This window comes from Haemaphysalis longicornis, unplaced genomic scaffold (assembly GCF_048455015.1).
Source record: "Haemaphysalis longicornis isolate Haplotype H1 unplaced genomic scaffold, Haemaphysalis longicornis Haplotype H1 scaffold_7, whole genome shotgun sequence".
NCBI lineage: Eukaryota > Metazoa > Arthropoda > Arachnida > Ixodida > Ixodidae > Haemaphysalis > Haemaphysalis longicornis.
In genome coordinates, this window is record NW_027526422.1 from 89647342 (window position 1) to 89673884 (window position 26543).

The 26543-nt window shown below is 51.3% G+C and overlaps 2 protein-coding genes across 3 annotated transcripts in view; both read right to left on the minus strand.

Annotated features, from left to right (window-relative positions):
• LOC144146061 (caspase-3-like) overlaps positions 1 to 26543 on the minus strand; it is a 163461-nt gene that overhangs the window by 67725 nt on the left and 69193 nt on the right. For both annotated transcript variants that reach the window (XM_077677988.1, XM_077677987.1), the window contains one exon: positions 9213 to 9471. In XM_077677988.1, the coding sequence (XP_077534114.1) occupies positions 9213 to 9471 (259 nt within the window). The remainder of the gene's footprint in view (positions 1 to 9212; positions 9472 to 26543) is intronic.
• Positions 15621 to 17385, minus strand: LOC144146062 (uncharacterized). The gene has a single exon (XM_077677989.1). The coding sequence runs from the start codon at positions 16516 to 16518 to the stop codon at positions 15625 to 15627; it is 894 nt and encodes a 297-aa protein (XP_077534115.1). The 5' UTR covers positions 16519 to 17385; the 3' UTR covers positions 15621 to 15624.

Here is a 26543-nt window from a genome sequence, read left to right on the forward strand (position 1 = left end):
GTGGTACAGCAAAAAATTGCGGAACATGACCACCGACAGCTGCAGGACCTCACGACGGCTGTCCGGGAAGGAGCACGTAGGTTTTGGAAATATGTGGGGTCTCTGGACCGCAGGGCTCCAGAACCTACACTTAGGGAGGAGACTACAGGGGAGGTCATTGCCGACGTCGAGCGGCACCTCACTGAGCACATCCAAGGCATCTACAATTCTTCCCAGGATCCACTAGCGGAGGGCGCGAGAGGACGGAGGCCTATCATTGAAGCCAGCGGGGACGGTTGCGAGACGGACCATGAGTGGGAGGTGACTCGCCGGGCCCTCGACCGTGTCATTTCCCGACTCGGAGCACACACGGCACAGGGGCTCGATGGCATCCCGGCGGGACTCATCAAACACCTGGGCACAATAGCTCGGGAGCACCTCGCCATAATCTTCACGGGCATCATCTACGGCGACAACATCCCAGAGGACTGGCTGAGAGGAAGAGTGTGTCTACTGCTCAAGAACAGCGGCAACCCCAGCCTACTGAAGGACCACAGACCACTCACTGTGACCAGCGTCCTGTACAGGGTGTTCGCTAAGGTAGTGAAAGGCTGGGTGTCGGCATGGGCCGAAGCAAGCGGGCACCTTATGGAGCTCCAGAATGGTTTTCGCCCCCGTAGGCGCCTCGAGGACAACATATACGTGCTGACTCAGTGTGTGGACATTGCTCGGAAGCAGGATCGTGGCCTAGTGGCATGTTTTTTGGACGTCTCCAAAGCATACGACAATGTACCACACGATGGCCTGCTGCGGCACTTCGCGGACATCGGTATGGCGCCTGTGTGGGTTGAGCTGCTGCACCGCCTGTACGAAGGCAACACCGTGGTGGCTTGCTTTGGAGGAAGGGTGACGGACCCAGTTCCTGTCCGCAGGGGCCTGAAGCAAGGGTGCCCTCTATCTCCCATCTTGTTTATGCTATACGCAGCCAAGATAGAGCACGCCATTCTGGCTTCGAAACTGGGCTTCACACTGCGGTTCACTGCGGAAGGATTGCCGGAGACGTGGACACTGCCGGGATTAGTGTTTGCGGACGACTGACGCCGCTACTTTGCAGGGGCTGGTCACTGTGGCGGCGGCGCAGCTCGGTGAGCTAGGCCTATGCTTCAATGCGAAGAAGTCGGCCGTCCTCCGCTTCTCTGGCCCCGACATGGCATGGCTGGACGGTGGCGTCCATGTCACGCTCCCCAGTGGAGACCTAGTGCCTCAAGAAGAGTCGTACCGGTACCTTGGCGTTACCTTCAGCTCGGGACAGGATCGGTACTCGGCACATGCAGCCCACGTGCAGCAGTCGGCGCAGCGAGCGTGTCGCATCCTGCGCAAGTGCTGTTTATGGGGATGCAGCCGGTACATGATGGTGCGCGAGCTGTGGAAAGCCGTCCATGTGCCGTGCCTTACGTTTGCCAACGCAGTGGTCTGCTTGCCTCACACAACTCGCGCATGGCTGGAACGTTGCCAAAGCGAAGTGGGACGCGTGGCGCTGGGTTGCCATGGCTGCGTGGCTAAAGAGGCCATTCAAGGCGATATGGGCTGGTCGTCGTTCGAGGCCCGGGAAGCCCGAAGCAAGATCGCCTACGAGGAACGACTTCGGCGCATGGAGGACACACGCTGGGCTCGCCGTGTGTACCGGTACCACCACTTCACTGGAATCCGCACGCAATGGGGCGCCCGCCTCCACGTGCTTCGGCGGAAATTCGGCTTCTTCGAGCGTCCTACCCAGGAACCAGGAACCCGCTGAACAGCAACATGCCAGGGCAGTTCAGAAGCGGGTACGGGAGTCAGAGACCGCCGAATGGAGACTGGCTATGGGCGAAAAAAGCACCCTGCAGTTGTACCGCGACAACAAGACGGCGATATGCAGGGAGGCTATGTTCCACGACAGCACGGACGGCGGGTTGCTCTTCGAGGCCCGAGCGGGCGCGCTGCGGACATTAACGTATCGGCGCCGCTACGAGTCATCCCCTGACGTTCAAGCCGCGAGGTGCAGAGTGTGTGGTGAAGCAGAGGAGTCAATTGAACACATCGTGCTCCTATGTGACTCGCTGCAGCCGAAGCACCCAGCTGGCGTGAGTCTGCCAGAGGCGCTGGGGTTCGTCGCTGCAGGTGCCGCCGCCGGTCGCAACGCTGCGCTGCAGGTGACAAAGGAAAGGCTCCAGCGGTGGTTTAAGGAGACCCGCCGGCGAGACTGACATGGCGTCGGGATTGTGAGTGGTGTGCCGTTGACTGCGCTAGTTCAAGGAGACCCGCCGGCGAGACTACCTTCGAGAGTGTGCGTGTTGTGCCGTTGACTGTCGTGCAGTCGTGTTGAGTGATGGGTGGCTACAGCGTACTGGCTGCTCGTGCGCCCTTCGACTTTTGTGGTTTCGGATTTAATAGTTATTGAGAAGTGTGCGTTTGTATAGGGGTGTGTAACTCATGCATGTGTGTAGGTATGTGTATATATATATGTATCACTATGCGCATGGACATTTTATCTATGTTGTTCCTTTACTCTCCTTATGTACCTTGTTTATGTTGTGTTCTGTGTTCTATTTTGTGTTCTATTTTGAGTTCTGGTACGCTTGATGTATGCATTAGGCTAGGGCATTTCATGCCCACCCGTTCCAAAGGGAGAAGCCCCATAATCATCATCATCATCATCATCGCGATGGCGCTGGGCTTCCATGGACCGAAACAACAGCCTCACTGGGAGGCCGTCGAAGTCACAAAAAGAAGACTGGAGCACTGGTGGCGAAAGAACATAACGGAGGGCTTCAGAGGAAGTGGAGGACAGCAATAGATGTGTTTTAAGAAAGCTAACGCCAGATCCGGATTTCCCGTCGATCACCCGTTTAAAAGGGAACGGCAATAGTATATCTATCTATCATCTATCTGTCTGCCACTGTGTGTCGTACGGTTCCAATGCATTGGCTCAGCGGCGCGCTTTCCCTCTAGAGTCAGTATATTCTCTATGAAAAGAAACGACGCACAAACGAAGCTAGAAATAGATGCTGAAGCGCTATTGGTCCTCCGGTCGGGGCGCAGAACAACGACCCTCCTGATTGGATGTCGCGGGCGCAACGCAAGATGGCGGCCGCCTGAGCTGCGTAGCGAGCGGATTGAGTTCATTTTCGCCGCTTCGCTCGGCCGAGTTTCTGTTCAATCTGTGGTATTCAACACGCACGTTATCGCGATGGGAATGCCAGAGATAACGAGCCAGATTACGGGAAGTTGTGTGGCTCAAAAGGCGGAGGTCATCGAACGCTTCGTGGTGCGCGTGACGCTACCGTCGCCAGACCTTGGAGGGTGACGCAGTGTGCGCGCTTGCGATAGCGGTTCCTGAAGTGAACTTGTAGTCGGATTTACGATGTTTACACGCTTAGTTATTGCTGTGTTTTGACTGTGGGCTCGCTAGCCTTGGGAAAGAAACGGTCGACACGTCAAACGCTGCGGCGCGCACGGCATAGCCGACGCGCATTGGAGCATCACATGACTGGGCAACCGGTTACGATTGAACGCCAGCAGTTGTAATTAATACCTGCGACGTTAGATTTAATCTTAAAAGCGACCTGACCAGCCATATCAGGTATAATCAAAGTTCGATATGTCGCGGTAAGCGTGCGCTGCGATGCGCGCGAGCCATATCGCCTTTCTTGCGCTACGTTTCCCGTGCACTTGTAATTTTCATGCAAACAGGTTTGAGTTAGTAATATAGGAATAAAAATATGCTCTCTGCGTTAAAAATGTACGTTACTGTGGCAGCATTTAACAGTGATTTTTTTAGGGGAAATTATTGATACCATTGCTTAGGGCATACTGGCTGTGCTGCGAGAAATATTAGATGCCTTGAATGTCAAAAGTAGTAAAAAAAATATGCTCTTGCATTGAAGTTGGGAGTTATGCAGAATACTCTACCAAGCTTCAAAGTAGCTCATTTTCATCCTTGTGGTATGCAAACTTTTGGCAATGAACACCTGCACGTATGAGTACTAAGTTGCTGTGCCAGGCAAGATAAAACATAAAAAAGCCAAAAATGTTCAAATTTAAGTAAAAAAATGCTTAACTTGTTGCTATGGTGACAACACTGCAAAAGGAGGTTGTCCAGTGCGATACAGCCAACCAGCTAACCTACTTTGCATTGAAAGCCCATTGAAACCCATCTTCCCCTCCGTTTGGTTTGCAAAGGGGGTATGTACTCTTCACGGAGGAGCTGAAAATGATGTTTTCTGGAAAGAGAAAGGCTGTAAAAGGCACTCCAATTTCAAGGCAAGGTCTTCCAGAAGCCCCATGTTCAAAAGGACATGAAAGGCTGCAACCGTGGCGACTTTTGATAAGTGAAACCTATGTTGCAACTTCGGAAGCCGTTTTCTCAAAACAGTTTTTTTTGCCACCTATGTCGCTTGTTCCAGGCATTTCTTCGTGACCACTGGGTCTATTTTGATTCCGTTTCTTGCATTACATTTCTTGATGAACAGTTCAGGTCGTGACACTTTTGGTTTTCCAGATTTGTTTTTTGTGACTTTTTTATTCAAATAGTCGTTCACAGTCGACATGCCTGTTGCACATTAACCTCTAAAAAATGAAAACTAAAAAATATTGTTTTGTAAAAAAAATTCTAAAACTGTCACGACCTCGCCCATTCATTTGGGAATGCAAAGCACTTCGAACAAGTTTTCTATCGTGTTTTATAAGTCGCTCAAGCTCGGTACAAGCGGCACAGAAAGAAAATTCAATAAACAAAAAAGTTATCAAAATATTATCTTGAAATTTTTATGGTGTTATCACAGAAGCATTTCCAGTCGCTGCGCCAATTTTCATCAAAATCCACTCAGAAATAAAAAAGTTAATTTTGAAAGTCACGACCCCCCTTAAATGTTTCCCTCCTCACCACCACCGCATATGGGAGGGCTTAAAGGGGCCATGAAGACGAAATTCGAAAGATTGTCTTGTTAGAAATCACTGACACCAACCACTTCTATCACTCAAATAGGATGTAAAAACGGAGAATAGGCACACGACACCTTGGCCACTTTTCCGCACTGAATTCATGACATATTGTGGACAGCTTCTTGCTATTGGCTGAGGCCGACAAGATTCAACACAAATTAAAACAGGGATTGTAAGTTTGCACAACGAGCTATTTGCGCTTGAATTTAGGGACATTCTTTTTTAGGCCAGCAACATGTAAGCATAGAAGCACCAGCGCATGCTGCGCAAACTATGTCAACCGCACCACCACGGCTGTCCGGAGCCTTAGGCTTGCCCCACTGTATACACAGGCCAGCTGGCATAAGCAATATTCTCTTACGTGACTCCGTTGGTCCAGCATGCCCAATGTTTCACGAAACAATCACTATCAATTGTAAAAAGATAAGCCTGGTACACTTCCACTCAGAAAAATACCAATTGTGGGCAGCGGTCTTGAGCAGTATTGCAGCGCCTTCTAAGACGGATGGCAAACAGGGCAACAAAGAGACGTTTCCCGTTCACTGCATGACGTCCCAAAACACCCAATTCAGAGGGAGAATTAAAATTTTGGCTTACATGTTTACCGTAAAAAGCCACGTATAACACGGACCCGCATATAATATGAGGTGTCATTTGAGTATAGCAAATATGAAAAAAAGTTTTCCTCTGCATAATGCCACGTGCGCAACTGTGGGATGACGGCCTTATAAAGGAGGACCATGGAGGAAAAAAAAGCTTAGGAGAGGCCCCCAGCTATCCCCGCGCATTGGCAAAAGTGTGGAGGAAGTCACGTGTTTTCGGCGGCCATTGGAAGTCGCGTTAGCAACGGCGTCCTAGCAACAGCCCGCCCGCCGTTCGCCGGTCATGGAGGAAAGGCAGCGCCTGCCTTGTCGTCCGATTGCGAAGATTGCTGCTTCGCTTTGCTGCGCTGTGGTCTTGCGGAACTCGAAAAGGATGCTGCGAGTTGCGACAGCTGCGCCGATGTGAATATGTCATTTAATTTCTACTTGCAAGTGCACCTTGTACCGCATCAAGCTATTGCTCCGGTCGCGATCACGACGCGCCTATTGAAGTGCAGATATCGTGAACGCGCCGTCCCGTCGTACGCGCGGAACCCGTCTGGTAGATTTTCGGGAAGTGATACACGGTGTGCAGTACGTAGGCGACTTGCAACCGAACGATTCGCAACTCAATTTTTTGGTTATCGCCGCTGCAATATATAGTTTGCTAGGCCGGCAATGCGCGGCAGTGCTTTTGCAACTGTTACAAGGTAGATTCCCAGTTGATATAATTCCATCGTCCTATTACCTTAGTAGGTGTCCGTCTGTTGACTGGAAGAGTGCTGGATCTGGAATCTGGATCTTTTTGTGGTCTCGCTCTGGATTTCGCTTTTCAACGCTTCATACTGCATGCGAGGTTAGTGTATGAACGTTTTCAACTGATATCACCTTGAATTTATTGACACTGAGACAAGTTGAAACTTGGCGAAAAAAAGTTTATTGACGCCACCCACCCTCTCATTTTTTTTTTACTCAATAAAACGTTTTGCCTCCTGCTCCTGCTCCTCCTCCTCCTCCTTCGCAAAAAATTCTATCGAAGGCACGCGAACAACGGTAAAAACATTCCACAATTTTTTAGCGTGAAATCTGCATGAAGTACTGCTTACATATATATAGAGAACGGCCGTTTAATTGACTAGTCATCTCTGGCATTGCCAGTGAAACTGCAACGCAAACTTGGGCACTTTCCAGTCCGGTAGCCGCACGGCGTTCGCCCACTGTTTGCGGCGTTCTCCATCGCTTGGGAACCTATAAACGGCGGTGATTGCAAACAAAGGATGAATGCACACCAATGTACAGCAATACTTGTCAGCGGAATGATGCACTAACCGGTGGAAAGTGACGCCCAATTCCTTGGGTACCGATCGCGACTTGCAGCCTCCTGGCACCGAGCATTGCGGCATTGTTAGAGCGAGCCGCTTCGCAAACCTGCTGCGGCCACACTGAAGACGTGTAACAGTGTAACCGCGCGTTTAGGTTCACGGTCACGCGCTGCAAAACGGCCTTCTACCTGCCTATCAGCTGATTTCCGCCGGCTCGGCGCTGGCAGATGCAGACGACAAGAGAGGCGATACAGGACGGAGGAGGCGGAGAAGGTGCACCGAGAGAGAGAGGCAAAAAGAGTCCGCCAATGGCATGGAGGGCCAATGGTCCGCCATTCGACTTACAGAAATGGCGTTTCCGGCTGCGCTGGGTGTGACGTCAGGGCCTCTCCTAAGCTTTTCTTTCCTCCATGAGGAGGACGGACAGGCTGATCCCCCGCGTGGCTCCGTGCCATGTGATGCGGCACAGCAGACGACGACGAAGGAGCGCATTGGCTAGCGGCTTGTGTGTTTGGTTTTGGTCGCCAAATTGCTAACGACCGCCCGGTGCTCTCTCTCTGTTTCCCCTCGCAAGTTAGGCACCTCGCCTAATAAAAACTTTGCCCCTCCGTCTTCATGAAGACAACTTCCCGGCGTCCCTGTTGGACAGGACGCAACAATATAATGCAAGGGAGGAAGGCACACGGAAAGAATTTATTTGTATTGCAGTTACCGTTCAGTCGTCGTCCGCATAACTGGCGCTGTCTCCTATATCAAATTTGTTTTTATAGCGACATGGCAGAGAAACTAAAACTCAGCCCTAAAAAGTAAAATAGAAACGCTCCTGTTTTGCATTCCTCTGAACCGGTTCGAACCGGAATGGAATGACGCTCGGGAGTCAAATCCAGAACCAAACTGATCCGAACTCGAAAATATTCCAGTTCCACACCCTGAACATAGTCCATGTCGCAGCTGGCGCTGGAGACTTTGGTGGGGCTGCAGCCAATCAGCGTTTCCGGCTATGATAGGAGCCGCTGGTGCACGTTTCGGGCAACCGTTTATGCGAGCGACACTCTGGCACAGCATATCTTTGTAGGGATGATTGTCGACTGTTGCCATTAATCACATGAGCTCAGCTGAGTCTGCAGATGTAGCATGCCGTTTACAAGATATGAATAACGCTGACCAGAACGGAGCGTCTTCTGCAGGTAGATACACAACCCCGCGCAAGACCGTGGCCATCTGCCTGCACGGTGCCCGAATCGGCATACACAGCGGCGGCTAAAATTCGGCGCCGCCCGTCAGGACACGACTTTGCAAAAAATCTGTTACAAATGCATGAAAGTGGATGACAGTGCAGTGACAAATTCCACTGGGGATTCTCATTGGCGCAGCTTCGTAAAGAGGCAATTGAGTAATTACAGCAATGCTAAGCCTTTTCTGTGTGACCCAGTCTGGGAGGGACCTGTTCGCCACGACAGCGTCGCAAGCAAGAAACGCTAGCAGGCCACTAGTCATTGGTGGAAATTTTTAATTGTCGTGAGTGCTTGGGTTGTGTCGTGAGTTGTGCTTGGGGCCCCCCTAAGAGGTCTTCAAAAGTGTTTCCCCTATTCTAAAACTGACGTGTCAATGCAAGCACGGAGCATGTGTTTTGGCTGGAGCCGATGGCCGCACATATGTCGGAGCGACAAGGGCCTTGTCCTGTTTCTCCAAATGGTCTTGCGCCTGGCTGGTGAACGTGTAGCTTTCACAGTGCTTTGGAGGCGCAAAGGAAGGGCGAAAGCTCCAGGCATTATTGCTGGCCCTTACCGCGCCGACGCTACATGGGCGATGCGGCGCATCGTACTGGAGGGCTCCGGATTAACTCTGACCACATGGGGATCTTTAACATGCGCCAAAATCTCGAACATACGGGCTTTTTTGCTTTTCGCCTCCACCAATAAGCGGCCGCTGCCGCCGGGAGTCGAACCCTTGTCCTTTTTAAACCATTTTTGCAGGAGGATGGTTCTTGGATAGTACTCCAGCAATCGCGCACGCAAAATTGCAATCTTTGGAACCCTGTTTAGGGCCCCTTTAACTCAAGTTGTGTGCGCCAGCCATCTGTGTCAGTGGCATGGCTTCTGCGGCAATACAAAGCCCTTTTTTGCTGCCGAAACACTGGAATTTGTCACTGCGCTCAAGTGCTTCTCGAACCTGTGCACGAGTATACAGATAGTGGTACACAGCTAGCATGGCCCAGTAGCTCTCACTTTGAAGGAACCAGCCGGGACAGTTTTCCCAGGATTTGTAGGCTGCCCACACCTGGCCTTCACATGATTCGCCTTCAATACAAAGCGGTGGTGACAACAATGAGCAGCACTCTACTTACGTCCACGGCATCCCTGGATGAAGAACAACTTGGGCTTCCCCAGCAGGGATGGACAGTTCTTGTTGTCGAACACCTCATAGATAGACTTCAGAGGAATCGCCTCATCGTCGGACCCATAGATACATTGCTGAGGAAGCGGTCCATTGTCGGACCCACGCATGGTGACCGTGCCACCGTGCGACATCAGCACCACCACCAGGCAATCTGCAACTTTCTGCTGCTCCTCTTGGGCTGCCTTCGACAGCACCTCCATCATTTCCTGCACAGGCAGCAGCGTTGTCTTTCGCAGTGAGCTGAGCACGGGCAGCTTTCCCCACTATCTTAGAACACATGAATACTGGTGCAGAACTCTTCGATGTAGGCCGTTGCAAAACTCCGCCTCAAGAAACAGCCCACACCTGGGCCCCCCGAACTTTCATCCATGCGTTTGGTGGCGCCACCGTTGGCCCCAAAACACACTATCCAAAAAATAAACTATTTGAACTGAAAATTTCGCATTAAACTTTACTTTAAAAGTGCATAATTTTCTTAATTTTTTACTTTCATAATTTATTCATTGCTTTCCGAACTTCGGTCCTCATGTCACAATTGTTTCTGCGTTTTCGCAACTGCCTCTACCAATTGGCGCTTGTGTGGGCACTCAGGCACTACGTAGGTCCGACCTGAAGCACTAAATCTGCAGTTGTCACTCGGCCTACAGCCCACTGTATGCCAGACAGAACTAATGTAGTAGCTGATCAAGTGGCCCTAATTGTCCTTTCAAGCTTGTGTAAAGCCGTCGAAACAAATTTTTACCTCATTTATTGGTGCCGGAAGACCACAGATAACGTGCAGCAGATGACAATGCGCAAGTGACGACGCATCTCGCTGGCCACACGGTCACTTTATTTTGCTACTCTTACTTCGAATGCTTATAAAACACTTGCATGGTTGAAAACACTGTGCTCCCATGGCACAACAAATTTGCGTAAGCACCCAAATACCATTTTTTTTGCCCAGGTCGTCGAATGGCGAAGCATGTTGTATAGTTCATTTCGTCACCAACAGATGGCGCCACTGTACAGAAAAAATCCAAAAGAGTGGACCAATCGTAGGGCCCCTGTTTAATGCATGGGGCCTATGCAGAGGCAACGCCTATCAAGTAACTCTGTATTGGTGTGCATTAAAAGAGTCATGGAGACAAAATACAAGTTTGGTTCGCCTATAAGGCTGCTTTTCCCTATAATGCTGATACCAATTTTATTGCAGACTAAAGACAAATAACCGACATGATAAGAAAAACAGATGAAGCAGTGGCGACTCCCCAGCCATTTTCTGGTGACGTCCCAGAATCTTGTTGGTGCGATTGGTGGCCACCAAACCAGAGCCACCACCAAGAAGCCTGACGGGGCAATTGTAGTGGGGGCTCTAGTTTTCTTTGACCGCATCACGTGAATGCTTAACTCTTTTGTGACCGCGGGAAAATTGACTGATTTTTAAGGGTCCAAGAAAACTTTTTTTTGCTAAAAAGTTGATTAGGCACTAATTACAAAAAGGCAAAATGCAGATTATTTACGGCCTTTCCAATAAAACTAGTTTTTGAAATGTTTTTATATATCATAGTTGCAAAGAAATATCGAAATCAAAATTTTTGTCAAGTTGTCGTAAAAAATGATAAAAAAAGAGTTGTCTTATAACAAACCACCGGTAGTAGAAAAAAATTAAAATATGCATTTTGTAGGATAACATTTCAAAACCACGCCCTAAAAAAGTTCGACTTGTGCGGAACAGTTTGTCAGATATAAAAAAAATGTTAGCACGCGTGGTGCTCATGTCATGCAGTGAAGCCTAAACTCCATTTCAAAATGTGCAATTTCGGGTGGTTCCCGGGAAGAAATCTGGCGGTTTGACATTATCAGAGGCACGAATTTGCCCCTATGTAACGTAAAAACATATTGTCAATGACTTACTTTTTATTTACAGCCAGCACAATATTTGGGACAAGCATGCGATGCAGAAAAACACGCATGCAGTAGAAAACGGAACTCCGTGGTTGATGCTTGTTGACATTCACAGTCAGTTATCTCTCAAACATGAAGCTGCGCTTTATTATCATCTTCTGACTGACTATTGTAGCCTTGCTTGCCGGAATGAGGTGCGATGCGCAAGAATCGTGCCCTGCAGACTTTGGCCGAGTGGCTGTTGCGCGATAAAAAATATCAGCACAACGAGCCTCCTCCATTGCAGCGCCACCTAACATTTTTGAAGTGAAACAGTACAAAACTTATTGGAGACTCCGTCCAAATAGACAGTTCAACTAAGCAGCAACACTAGACCCCCGGAGATACCCTCGTATGGAAACAAAACTGGCAGGCGAACAGCTGGCAGTGTTTATAAGGCTGCTTTGAAACGCTCTCCTCCTCGTAACAGATATCTGGCGATTAGGTGTTATGTTTCGACTTGCATCTGAAGTTCTTATCGCAAAAATCGGGTTAGGGTTGGGTGGCATGCTTTGGGTGGCATCAGAAGCGGCATGCTTTGTTCGTGGATCAGTCGCGGACGCTGAAGGCACCATGGCAGGTAGGCTTGAAGTTGGGCAACTACGTAGTAGCACCAAATTTGAATTTCATGATGCAGAAACGAAACTGAAACTGTGATAAGTAGAAATACAACACATCTTAGAACAATATGTGCACAGGCAATAAAACTGCCTAAAATCATAAAGTAGCTTTGCAAACAGGCACTGCTTGACATTTTCAGCCAATTTCAGGGATTATTACTGTCAGAGTACAAACCTGACGATTGAAAATCGTTTGGTGATTCACTATTTGTGCCCTGATAACAAAAACCAAACGCTGATGCAGAGTAATTACGAGTGGCACGCATTCTCTTTTGGCAGCAGTGACGCGTAATGACCACGCCCCTTTTCCACACCCAGGTGATTCAAATGGGTGCCAAAAATCACGTTTTTGTTGCAAAAATGAAAACAGCTGATTTTAAAAAGGGCACTTCTGATCAAACTCCAACCAGCTTATTTCGCTTGTTCCAGCAACGCCTGGAACGCTATGAAAAGGCGCTCCCAAAGTGCAGTAATCCCTCATTATAACGAAGTCAGCGGGACGGCGAAAAACTTCGTTATAAGCGGTATTTCGATATAAGCGACGACTCGAGAAAAACTGAGGTAGTTCAAATTTGAGTGTGCCACAACTGGGAGGAATCAAAACACAATGTATTCAGTGAAGAAAAACTTCATTCTTGCAGGGCGCGAGCAACCCCTTCTCAAATTTGACCAGCACTGACTATCGTCCGAATCCCTCGCAGACCGCCCAGCGCACGAGGAGAGAAGGCAGCGGCCACTTTTATAGGGGGGTGGGGGGGGGGGGGGGGTTGGTGCGGGTGTCATTAAACGCTGTGGAGAGGGGGGGCAATCGCGGAAGCCCGCGAGGGCCGGAGAGGAGGCGCCGTTCCCCTCACTCCGCAGCCAGGGTACGTCATGGGTCACGCGGAAACCCGGCCGTCCAATGGGGCGGCAGGGCGGTGAACATGACGTCTTTCGGGAGGTGAGAAGAGAGCGCGCGGGACTCGGGAGGCGACGACCACCCGAACAGGAGCCGGGCGAAACCGGCTCATCTCAGCGAGCATCGACGAACATCGTCACCGGTAAGGTGGCTTTATCACCGGTAGCGCCTGAGTCAACCGACTCGGCCGCTCAAGCAACGCGGGACCCGTCGACGACGCCGAAGACGGGAGCGCGAGGGTGGTTTGGAGAATAAACCACCCCAGAGGATTACCGCCCGTTGTCCTTGCCTCTTGCCTGCCTTCTCACGCCGGCGCTGTCCACACGGCAGCCGCGTGCGGAGGATCGTCCGAGTTAGACCCACGCCACATTTTGCACGTACGTACGTACCTGCACACCTGGGCTTTCATGCCCGGCCAGGTAGCGTGCCGACAAAGCTTTTGCCTTGTCTTGGGCGCGCTACCGTGACCGTCTGCGTCGTGGTAGTGCTGCAGCGCGGCCCGTCTGAGTTTGCGAGGAATTACGGCCTTGAAACACTCTTCCGAGTCGTCTTTTCCGGGAACGTATTTCAGCAGAGCCCCGTCGGCATCCAGCAGGAAACTGTACAGCTCGCTAGCCGCGCTAGAGCTCATGCACTCCGCCGTACCCATGGCTTCAGGGCTTCCTAGGTTCTCCCGCCTCTGAATTGCCCCGTTTTCCGTCTCTTGGTTGAGACTGCGGATCACCTTCCGGCAAAACTCGTCCTCCTGCTGGGCCTGTAGCAGCTCTGTCCGGCTGAACGCTATCGTCAGGGGAGCCCTTGTCCCCACGAGATGCACGAGCTCTGTGCTTTCAGGAAGTGCATGCTCCCGCGCCCCGCCACGCTCCTCTCGCGGCGAGAGGGGTCGTTGACCCTCGGCCTCCTCCTCAGCTTCTCCCGCCGGCTGCTTGTCGTGTACGGGTGCCCTTGACAACGCGTCGGCTACCACGTTTGTGGCCCCTTTGCGATAGCGCACTTCGTATTCAAAGCGCTGTAGGGTCAGGGCCCACCGTGCAAGCCTCCCGCTAGGCTCCCGGAGGCGGGACAGCCATGTTAGTGCCATGTGGTCGGTTTCGACCGTAAATTTAGTCCCTTCTACGTACATCTCGAACTTTCGCAGCGCGTAGATAATCGCCAGACACTCTTTCTCGGTCACCGAGTAGTTTTCTCGGCGGGCGTTAGTGCACGGCTGGCGAACGCCACCGGTTGCAGCTGCTCTCCCTCCGTTTGGAGGAGCACGGCTCCTATGCCGAGGTCGCTCGCGTCCGTCTGTATCACAAAGGGCTTGTTGACGTCCGGCAGCTTTAGCGATGCCGTGTCGGCAATGCTTTGTGATAGCCGCCGGAAGCTGCGCTCCTGCGCTTCTCCCCACTCCCAGGGAGCGTTCTTCCTGAGTAGTTTTGTGAGGGGTTCTTGCAGGCGTACGCAGGCCGGAATAAACTGACGATAGTACCCTACCATTCCGAGGAAGCGGCGTACCCCGCTCACGTCCTTCGGCGCGGGGAATTCCAGGATTGCCTGTAACTTCCCTGGGTCCGGGGACACTTGCCCTCGCTCGACCTTGTACCCGAGCAAACTCACTTGAGAACTGCAGATTTGGGCCTTGGATGGGTTCAGTGTGATTCCTGCCGCCCTCAGTTTCCCCAAAACGCCCCTCAAGTGGCTGAGGTGCTCCTCGAAAGTGCGGGAGTACACGACGATGTCGTCCAGGTAGGCGAGTGCGTGTTGCCACTTGGCATCTCCAAGCACCCGATCAATCAGCCGCTGGAATGTGCTCGGACTTCCGCACAAACCGAAAGGCATGCGGACGAACTCATACAGCCCCCGGTGGCACGTGAAAGCCGTCTTGCATTCGTCGCCCGGTCGCATCTCGACCTGCAGGTATCCCTTGCTGGCGTCCAAGATGGAGAAGTAGCTAGCACCCCCAAGGTTTGAGACGATTTCGTCCACGTTCGGGAAGGGGTACGCATCTTTCTGGGTGACTGCATTCAGCCTCCTGTAGTCCACGCACAAACGCCAGCTACCGTCTTTTTTGCGCACCAGCACCACCGGGAATCCCCACGGGCTCGTTGAGCGGCGAATGATCCCCTCTTTGAGCAACTCATCCAACGCGGCGTCAGTCGCCTGCCGCTTGGCGGGACTTACCGGGCGGGGATTGCATTTCCAAGGCTGGGCCTCACCCGTGTCGATGCCGTGCTGTACCAGGTTGGTACAGCCCGGCTGCTCGGTGAGCATCTCCTTGAACTCGCCCAGCAGTGACAGGACGCGATCTTGCTCGGGAGTGGACAGCTCACAAGCGTTTGCCAGGAACCGTTCCTCCCGATCTGGCGGAGGCTCCGCCGCCGCTACGAGCGGCCGCCCCGCGGCTGGTTCTCTTCCGGGCGCATTTGCGGGTGTGCCGCCGGCGTGCCGCTCCGGCGCGGTGCTTGTCGGCACCGCCACCGCCGGTGGCTCGGCGAACGGCACGAGTGACATAAGCGGGGCCGGGTTCCCGATAGCCTCCCATGCCGATGTCGACCACGATGCCGGTTTTGGACATGAAATTTCTGCCCAAGATGACCGGGACAGTTAGCCCAGGCAAGTGCACGAAGCGCATTCGTCGCTTCTGCCGATTCCACCGTACGGTGATGCGCACGTCGCCGCCCGACCGCGCTTCCCCGCACGCGAGCTGGAGGGGCTTCCCTCGATCGCGTAACCGAACGGCGTTTCGCCTGAGGTGGTGGACGACTTCTCCCCTATGAGAGAGGTGCTCGCGCCCGTGTCCAAGAGCGCCTTAAATTCCTGCCCCGCGATTGCGAGGTCGATGAATGGCGCAGGCGAATCCGGCGGCATTCCGACTCGGAAGGCTGTCGGCGCTGTGATGACGTCTGCGTTAGCTGGTGCGGCCGCCGGTGCCTTCACCGGCGGCCCGCTCCGTTTCCCTGACCCGACGGGCAAAGGCGAGCTATGTGACCAGGTTGGCCACAGCCGTAACACCGTATTTCACGCCGTGGTGCTCGGTGCTGTAGCGGCGCTCGGCGGCCGTTAGGCACCGCGCCGTCGTCGTTTGGTGTGGTGGTCGGCGGTGCCCGTAGTTGCCGAAGCGGTTGGTTTGAACCGCTGATCAGCGCTCTCGAGAAATCCGGGCTTCCCGACTCCGCGCTTCGCAGCCCGGATGGGTACGGATGCAGCGCTCGGTCTGAAAGTGGGAGCCGCGTTTGCTGCTCCCGGATATCTCGATCCGCCTGCCCGAGGAGCGCGCCTCCGTGCCAGGCGCAACTGGGTTCGAGCGACTCTTCTGGTGGCGGTGGTGGCCGATAGGCGCGAGAAGCCGCGATTGCGGCTTGCACCTTCCGCGCTTCCGTGGCCAGCTCATTGAGATTGCGGCAGCTGCAGCCGCGCAGGTATAAAGCGAAGGTGGGGTGGCTCTGCCGGACGACGCGCTCGACCCGCTCCGCATTCGAAGCTTCCGGGTCGGCGTACTCGTACAGTTCCTGCATTGCTCGGACGTACTCGAGCAGCGGCTCATCGGGAGCTTGCGTACGCAGTTCCAGCTCCCGGCGCATCCGCGGTTGGTAGTCGTACGGCAGGAATTCTTCGCGGAACGCCGCCTGAAACTCATCCCACGTGGCCGCTGTGCAGCCGACGAGTCTGTGCCACCGCGCAGCGTCCCCCACCAAGGCCGCGGGCAGAATTCTGCTCAGGGCGTCGCTGTCGCTGCAGCCGGTTACCTGTCGGTACCGATTCAGCGCCACCAAGAACGCGTTGGCGCTCGTTTGGTCGCTGCCGCCGCTGTACGTCGGAACCAGCATATTGACGCGGGGGCCGGGCGGCCGTACAGCCTGCAGGGCTTGCTGAATCGCGCTGGCAAGTGCCGTTGCGACACCGGCCGTGTTTGCTGGCCCTTCCCGTTTGCGTGGGCGACTGGATCAGCATGTCCGGCGCGGCGTCGTTCGTCCACGGCACCGTGGGGTCTGTCGGGCGCGCCGCCCGAGCAGCTTGGTAGGGCACCGTGCCGATCGGCGCGGGGTGCTCGCTGCGTTCGGGGAATGGCGCGCGGGGGAAGGCGTTTGCCTTGTACGCGAAAGGCGAGCGCCCGGTGCCGGTCGGCGCCAGTTGCTCGCCGTGCCCGCGAAAATGTGCAGGGGCCGACTGTGCGCGCTCCGCGCTCATGAATCGGCCGTAGGGGGGGTGCTCCCGACTCACGTATGCGTTCGCTGGTGGCGTGAGGAACGTCGGCCGGTGAGGGGTTTCCGCGGCCTGGCCGGCGAGCATCATCAGGTCGCACCACTCACTGGCGTGCCTGCCATATTGCCTGATTGTTCGCCTCAAATGCGTTTGCAGACGAGGCCCCACGTTAGGGGCGCCAAAATGTGGCGTGGGTCTAACTCGGACGATCCTCCGCACGCGGCTGCCGTGTGGACAGCGCCGGCGTGGGAAGGCAGGCAAGAGGCAAGGACAACGGGCGGTAATCCTCTGGGGTGGTTTATTCTCCAAACCACCCTCGCGCTCCCGTCTTCGGCGTCGTCGACGGGTCCCGCGTTGCTTGAGCGGCCGAGTCGGTTGACTCAGGCGCTACCGGTGATAAAGCCACCTTACCGGTGACGATGTTCGTCGATGCTCGCTGAGATGAGCCGGTTTCGCCCGGCTCCTGTTCGGGTGGTCGTCGCCTCCCGAGTCCCGCGCGCTCTCTTCTCACCTCCCGAAAGACGTCATGTTCACCGCCCTGCCGCCCCATTGGACGGCCGGGTTTCCGCGTGACCCATGACGTACCCTGGCTGCGGAGTGAGGGGAACGGCGCCTCCTCTCCGGCCCTCGCGGGCTTCCGCGATTGCCCCCCCTCTCCACAACGCTATGAGAGCTTTGCGACAGAGAGCGGCGCAAATTCCGTGGGTTGAGTCCGAGGTTGTTTTTGTTGCGCTCAAAAAACAACGATTAACCGCTCTTTGTGGGTACCCAGCGCAATCATGAAAAGTGACCAGTTTTGCACTAGGAGCTTTGCATGATAACTGGGCAATTTTTTCCGGAAGTGTGCAGCCATGAAATTTGCAAAACAAGGATTTTTCGGCACCCCGTTGTCGACGACACCCCTTATTCTATGGTTCGAGTGTCTGTATTCACGCACCGTCGTGTCCGCACCATTGACCAATGTGTAGGAACAAAATTCAATGATCCTACCACGCATTTCGACAGTTTGCCTAAGTCGGATGGCGCGAATTGAGCCTGACCGGCTCAAAAAAAAAAAAAACGCCGTTGAACAGCTGCTTGTGTTGACAAGCCATGTTGACAACCTGACTCGCCGCTGGGTCGCCAGCACTCGGCGATGCCTCAGCTCGCCACTTCGCTCTAAGCGGGTCGATCTCTTCGTGCACTTCAAGTAATGCGACCTAAAATGCATGCGTTTGGGTTGAGACCACAAGAAACTTCGTATAATGCGATATTTCGAGTAAAGCGATTTCGTTATACCGAGCGATTACTGTATGTTCAAATTGAACAATTTTGAATAGGCGCGGTCACGAAAGAGTGCAGGGGGCAAACTTAAGGTCCCTGTATTTTTCAAAGGTAGCGCAAACTCTCTTCCCCGCGCCGTTTCCTCCTCGCCCGTCTCTCTCAGCCGCCATTAGTGAGCGACTCATGCGGAGCGCGCTGCCAGACCGTTTCATTTCGTATGCGCGGCGCGTTGAAGTGCTTTCTTAAAACGCGACAGTTCTAGGCGTAAATTCACAACGGTGTTCGCAGATAATGTGTAGGAAGAACTGCGTGTGATTGGCCAGTGCCTTAGCTATCATCTCGCGTTTTCAGGGAGCCATGACTGCACTTTCGTGCCGGACTGTCGCAATCTGCGTTTGTAGTACTCACGGTCGATTTAATCGGGGCCTGCAAGTACTTTGAGTCAGCGACCCAAACACACTGTAGGTTCACGTAAACCACAAAACATAAACATATTCACAACACAAGACAGAAATAATAACTACAAAAGGTGCCCAACATGAATTTCATTTACCCTTCCGCGGGGTGGTTGGCGCTCTTTCGGAAGAGGCCGATGCACAAATATGGAAGGAACCGCATTTGGCTTGAGTTTCTTAAGGCCAGTTTGTGCCAGAATTACTGGTTCAAACTGATCCCTCGTGAAGTGTTTCTGAAAGATACAGACATCCTCTAGCGCATTCTTCGCAGTTTGGCTGAAGAAATATTGCTGAAGCAAAATATTTTGCTTCTTATGTTACAAAATGCAAACAGCCGTGAAAACAGGATGGTGTTCTTGCAATCACTAGGTTCTTCACTATTTGTTATTCGAAAGTGTTCTCAAGTATGCTCGAAACTTGAACAAAAGCATCCATGTATTTCACAAATAAACAACCATACAACATTATATTAACTATGCACTCTCTTATACTAGCTGTACAAGCATGCACAAAATTCGTCATGCAAGTGCACAGAAATGGGAATAAATATGACAGAATACAAACTGAGAACACAATAAACCACAATAAAACAATAAACGCCGAAATTTTGCCTACAGGTAATCAAAGTTCAAGCGAAAAAAAATTAAAGGAAAAAAGATCAAACATGCGGTTGCTCTCCGGTGAAATGTAATTGCTTCCGCTGCAAATGGTCGAAAATAGAAAGCAAATCGCGAACGCCAAACATTTGGCAGTAATTATATTGTGGCCGTTTTCGAATACCCGATCCCATACGAGCGAGCTAAACACGATCGGGCTGTCATCGTTGTTGAAATCGTGGGAGAAAGAGACGACGGAAACGTCAAGCTGCTTTTTTTTCTGTTTAACCTGAACGTCAGTACCAAGGCTGAGCTTCATCTAAAAGCCTTTCAGAGGCATGTCTAGACGAAAAAGTTTTGTAGTGACTGCTTATCTCCCAAAGCCTCCTTCGATGACAATCGAAGTTTTGGTGCCGATGCGCTCGGTATCATTTTTAGATGCAACGCATCTCATTCACCTGCCTTGTCCCTGCATCCGGCGTTGTCGTCGGCATTGTCCGCCCCTCCCCCATTCTCCTCGCCGCGCCAGCTGCGCTCTCCGCCGCTCACCCCCTCTCCTCTCCGATAGCGAACACTCTCTCGCGAGGGGCATTGGATTGGATTCAATTTGATTGGCTTGGATTAAAGTGGATTGTGTTGCGTCATAGCCGCGGCAGACGCACTGGCGCCGGCGCGTCCCCTCACCGTTATGCGCGCTATAAAACGCGGTGCCTGGGCCGCTCCGCTCCATCGTTCCAGCGCCGTTCCTCCGCTGTCCAACGCTGCAATGTGAACCCCCTATGCGTCGCATCTACACAGGGGTTCCCGCAGGGGAGGTGGGAGTTTTTCCTTCGTGGAACCCCAAAAAGCTTATCGCCTTTTGCAATGCTGCTGGAGCAGCCAACGGCACAGCAGGTCGGCATTACGCTGCAGCCGAGGCCGCCTTGCGAAAGGCAGCGCACATGGGAGCGAGGAGCAGCACGCTCCCTAATGGCGTCGTTACCCGACGAAACCAAAACTGACGAGGGGTCAACAGGGTTCATTGGTCACGTGTCGCGCCTGGTCCAATAGGGGAGCAGAAAAGGGTGCAGTGGGAAGGAGAGAAGTAGAGGGCGGGGAGAAAAATCTCCTCTCTACTTTGTACAATGGTTTGCGCTACCTTTGAAAAATACCGGGACCTTAGGCAGACTGACCTTATAGCTTTTTTTTTATTTGCTAACCAATTTTAGTGAAACTGCACAGCATTATGGAGTTTTTGTGCTTATTTCAAATCTGCAATTAGATTTCTTGCAAGTTGGTTATTTTTTTAGATAATGAATTATTGCCATTATTTTGGGGCACAATTCCAAAATAACCACTCCATACAGAATGGCAATTACCCCGTGGCTAGGCAGACAAATGACTAAAGAATACAGCATTAGAAGCACTTTCTATTTAGTTATTTTTGGTCATTTTACAACCCACTAAGCTTTACTCCTCCTGCACTCTACCAGAAATGGCTCCAGGTGGTGTCAATTGAACACAATAATAATTTTCCAAAGCCTCCATTTGAAAAATTTCTTCTCAAGATTGTATTCTCCAGGCATTTAGGTATCAGAGGCACAAAAAATTACAGTTGTACCTGCTCTGGGTGCCGAGATATCCGGGGGTGAAATGCTAGCTTAGCAATGCAAGAAAAGTGCCGTTTTGCCATCGAATTCTGCGCAAACTGAGCTGCAGAGTGCACTTTCGAATGCTATTTAGTATTTACAATAAAATGTGGTGCCTTTTGATGAGGATATTTGCAGACTGATAGAAAAGTGGCCGTGGATGCCGAAAATGCCATTTTTTCAGCAAATGTTTTGCCCGTTTTTCAACCCCAAAGAATCATCTGCCCATTAATGTGCAGTTAAGACACTGACCCCTATGTTTTTAGTGATGGCCAATACTAATACATCACTCATGCCCCTATTACATCACTGGAGCAAAAAATTCGAAAATGTTTGAGCATTTCTTGCATTTCTTGGGTTAAAAAATGTATTTCGCGGGTGTAATGGAGTTGAGTTACAAAAAGCTGGTTCTTTTAAACTGAACAAAGTGGTATTATGTTTTCATGGCCTCTGTGACGGTACCAGGAAAAATTCAAGGACAAACAAGTGGAAGATGAAGGAACCGGGGACAACAAGGCCAATCCCCCGAATGTGGGTATGCACCATTGGAGAAGAGGAGCGTGGAGGAGGATGAGGAAGACGTCGAAACATGGTTTCCTGGATGCTGCTACCCAGCGCTATGGAGGCTTGAACGAGTCAGCAACCACGCACAATGTCTGCGCAGCACCCCAGCAATCGCCCGCTCTGCCATCGCCCTGCGTCGCTGCTCAGATGCAAATCTGCGCGATGCACGTGCCGGCTATCACGGATTGCTGCACAGTGACGTCACCAAGAACTTTGCGTGGCCCTATAAAGCCGGAGCACCCTCGCTGGTTCCTCAGAGGGCATGGAAGCACGAACAGGATGAAGTTCTCACGCCCAGTTCTTTTCGTTCTGCAGCTCTCCAGCGTCTTCTTGGCGGCACCGGGTTTCCTGGATGCTGCTACCCAGCGCTATGGAGGCTTGAACGAGTCAGCAACCACGCACAATGTCTGCGCAGCACCCCAGCAATCGCCCGCTCTGCCATCGCCCTGCGTCGCTGCTCAGATGCAAATCTGCGCGATGCACGTGCCGGCTATCACGGATTGCTGCACAGTGTCGTCACCAAGAACTTTGCGTGGCCCTATAAAGCCGGAGCACCCTCGCTGGTTCCTCAGAGGGCATGGAAGCACGAACAGGATGAAGTTCTCACGCCCAGTTCTTTTCGTTCTGCAGGTTAGTTACATTTCTAAGTTACCCCTGCGCTGCTTTAAGTCCGACGACGTTTTCATTGTAGTGCTTCCATGCCCTGAAGCACTGACCGAGCCTTTCTGTTCTTTGTTTTTGATGTTGTGTGGTGACATTGAATGTAATCCGGGCCCCACCAGTGACGCGCTAACTGAGATTCTGGAAACAGTAAGGGACCTTAATGCTCGATCAATCCGGATGGAATCAGAACAAAAGGCTATGTCTACAGCAATTGAACAATTAAAACTACAGCAGCAAAATGACTCTAAAACAATCGCGGAAGTGAAGGCAAGGTTGGAAAGAGTGGAAACGCAAACGTCTGTTCTTGAAGAGTGGCGCCAGGACTTAACAAATCTTTGCGAAACGGTAAACCGCGTCGAAAGCGAGACCTGCGTACTCCGTTCACGTCTCGATGATGCTGAAGATCGTGCTCGTCGGGATAATCTTTTGTTTTTTAAGAAGGAAAAACGCGACCAATCGTAGTAAAATTTGCCTCGTGCAAAACGAAAGAACTCGTCCTATCAAAACGAAAGCTCCTCAAAGATAGCGACGTAGGCATGTCGGAAGACTTCTGTGCAGCAACTCGTGCAGCAAGAAAAAAAATTAACTGAACATGGCAAATCTTTGAAGGTTCCTTTCATACTCTCACGCAATGTTCTAATTGTGAATAACAAACGATATGGCTACAATGAAACCGATGACGTTATCTATGAAATGGGTGTACCAGCGGTTAGCAAACCCGATTCGTCTCCCCGAGCCCTTCGTTCTGGACGCGTTAGGCCCTCTGTAGACACATAGGAAAATGTGAGGGGTGGTGGCCGCGCACCAATAGAATCCCACATTCCTGTTGTTTTCACCAACATTCGGAGCCTTATTCCTAAACGAGATGCGTTTTGTGCCCTAATTAATGATTGTCAACCAGATATAATTGCGCTAACGGAAACGTGGCTATCGAGCAAAGTAAGAGATTCTGAACTTTTTTATGCCAACAAAAAATACCGAATCTTTCGGAACGATAGAAAAGAAAGAATTGGAGGGGGTGTCTTGATTGCTGTTGATGAATGCTATGAGTGTTTTTGTTTACCCGTCATATCCGAGCTGGAGTGCGTATGGTGTTGTATAACGGTGAACTTCAGGAAAATTATACTTGGTGTCTGTTATCGTCCACCGTCAGCAGCTACATCATTTTGCGAAAGCCTGCATAACTGCTTAAACCACATTACAGTCAGATTTCCAGGTGTGCCCATTCAATTACTGGGTGATTTCAATTTCCCTAACATTACTTGGTCTCGCACACTTCCCTCACCTCATGCAGACACAATGGAAGCAAAAAGTTTTACCACACTTTGCGCAGACTTCAACCTTTCGCAGCTTGTAACATCGCCTACACGAATCACAGAGCATTCTTCATCTGTGTTGGATCTTGTTTTGTCATCTTCGCCTGACATAATCTCGCCAGTTGTGCATTCACCCGGCCTCAGTGATCATGATGTCTTGCATTTTTCAATAACGTACCGTCGCCCATCATCCAGGAAACACTACAAAGCCATTAGAGATTACAACAAAGGGAACTATTCGGCGATCAATGAAGAACTTGGCTCATTTCTAGACGTTTTTCTGCCTGGATACCTTGAACGATCGGTCGAAACCAACTGGAATATCTTCAAGAACAAGCTTCTGGAACTAATACATAAATTTATTCCGGTTCGTCACGTTTATTCTAATCGTAACGCCCCGTGGTACAATCGGCACTTAAATCGGCTCGCCAACAAAAAAAGAAGAATATTTCGCAGTTTTCGACGGTCCCCAAGTGCTTCTCGATGGGCACAGTACCGGGAAGCTGCTTCAAAGTATTTAGGCACCTTAAGGGCTGCGAAATCAACATTTTTTTCAAGTACCCTTCCTAGCATCCTAAAGACGAATCCGAAACAGTTTTGGAACATTTACAAACCTCCCGCTAGTAACAAACTATCATTAGTTACCCCTAGAGGTGACCATGTGCCAAGCCATCTTTGTGCTTCTTTACTAAACGATACTTTTGTTAGATTATTCTCTGCGTCAGGTATCCGCTCTCATTACCCAGAACTCCCGCCATGTAATCATACCCCCATGGATCCCATTATCTTTAGCGCTATAGGAATTAAAACAATAATTCAAAGGCTTAAATCCAAATCTTCATGCGGCGTAGACGAAATAACCTCTAAATTTTTAAAGAATGCCGCCGAGTACTGTTCCATATTCTTGCAATGTATATTCTCGCAATCGTATAACGAAGGCGTACTTCCGCACGACTGGAAAACAAACAAAATTGTACCTGTACACAAATCTGGAGCAACGCATGATCCTTGCAATTACAGACCCATCTCACTTACTCATGTGCCTTGTAAATTAATGGAACATGTAATTTTTTCTGAGCTTACCCGTTTCCTTGAGAGTAACAACTTTTTCACAGTCGCTCAGCACGGGTTCCGCAAAAATTTCTCCTGCGACACTCAGTTAGTATCCTTTACCAACCAGCTACATGAAAATCTAGACAATGGTTACATAACTGACTGCGTATTCTTAGATTTTGCGAAAGCCTTTGACAAGGTCAATCATTCACTCCTCCTTTACAAAATGAGAACACTTAAATATCGAGCCCTTAATAATCGGATGGATCCATGCCTTTTTAACTTCACGTGTACAGTTTGTCAACGCCAATGATTACAACTCCCCCACAGCCCCCGTTCTTTCAGGCGTCCCCCAAGGGTCGGTACTTGGACCTTTACTCTTTTTAATTTATATAAACGACTTGCCTCGTAACATTCACTCTCAAATTTATTTATTTGCTGACGACTGTGTCATCTCCCATAAAATTACTAGTGACTCGGATATTACAAACCTTCAGACCGACCTCAACACTGTGACATCTTGGTGTCAAACATGGCAAATGGAGCTAAACATTAAGAAATGCAAAGTTATGCGAATAAGCCGTAAAGGTAATGTGCCTCCAACATACTACTTAAAGGGGCACTGACACAAAAATTTTGCATCTTGTTTTTTTTGTTGCGATAAGTAGCTAGTGACCTACTTATAACCTGTAGAAACCTCATTTGCTTCAGCGTGCGACGGTTGTTTAATTAGAGGCATTTTCAATGCGGCCAGTCGCAGTTTCGGTTTCAGCGAGTGCCGCGAAACGATGGATTTTGTGGATTTTGTGTGAACAAAGCTGACCACGTGACCGTGGGAGGGATATCACAGTTACAGAGCAGAGCCGCCGTAGCACTGTCGAATCCGCATCGACGGCAGTTTCTGCGAATGCCCCCCGTACTGATCTCGTGAGGCGCCTAATTAAAAAGCGACCGTGGATGTGACGCAGGCGCTGCGAGTGCAAATGCTACCGCGGCTAACGAACGACGCGCGACGCTCGAGACGGTGGGTGGCAAGACGCGCGCTGGGAGCAGCCGGCCGGTCTGCCTACAGGTCCGCCTACAGATGTGTTCGGCTTAGCACTGCGGCGGATACTGGAGTGCCGCTCTCGTAAGCGGTGCAGATTACAATTTTTAATGCAACCCGCCATGGCATCATTAACTCCTTTCTCATGTAAGCCACCATAGTCGGGACTTGGGGACAATTTCGTGCAGCGGTAACAAGCTATCACTCGAGCTACCTGCGCCGGCGTGGGCCGCTTCGCGGCCGTGGCCGCCGCCTGCACAGCGACCGTGCGGCTTGCTCAGTGGCCTTTTCGTGCCTCCGGCGCGTTTCCGCATCCAATGGTAATAAACAGTAATAGAAACAGAGTGCCTGGAATCGCTGTAGAACTTTGGTCGCGGCCAGCTGCCCGATGAGCTGACGAATTCACGGCGCCTCCGCCGCCAACGATCGGGTCGTTCGTTCTCGAGAGCAGAAGCTCCGCCCTCCGGCCCTCCGATTGGAGCGGCGAGCCGGCAGTGCGGAAGCGGCAAACACAAACTCGTGACGTGTTTGGATGTTGTTTATTTACACTTGCGCGTGGTCCTCTGCTGGCCGCTCGGTTGCGTTTCGCACACTTCAAAATTGATTTTAAATATGTTCTAGGCTGTATTCACCGCTGATATTTTGCAGATGATGTATATGTGTTCCCACCAATCTATCTCCGAAGTTATCTCGCCTTCAAAATTTTGTGTCAGTGCCCCTTTAAGCAATTCCCCATTAGATCCTGTAACATCGTACCGTTACCTTGGTGTTTACATCACTAACAACCTTTCCTGGAATACTCATATCGAACATATCACAGCAAAAGCTAACCAGACACTAGGGTACCTCCGAAGAAATTTCTTCCTTGCTCCTGCAGCTCTAAAACTGCTCCTGTACACGACATACATCCGCCCTCAACTTGAATATGCGTCCTCAGTGTGGGACCCTGGTCACTCCACATTAATAGACATGCTTGAGCGAGTTCAGAACCGTGCATCCCGTTTCATTCTTGGTAATTACAATCGCACATCCAGTGTAACACAGATGAAGTTTCACTTGGGCCTTT

Excerpts from the sequence above, each read along its gene's own strand:
- LOC144146062 (XM_077677989.1), bottom strand. The coding sequence starts at position 16,518 with ATGCTGGTTCCGACGTACAGCGGCGGCAGCGACCAAACGAGCGCCAAC.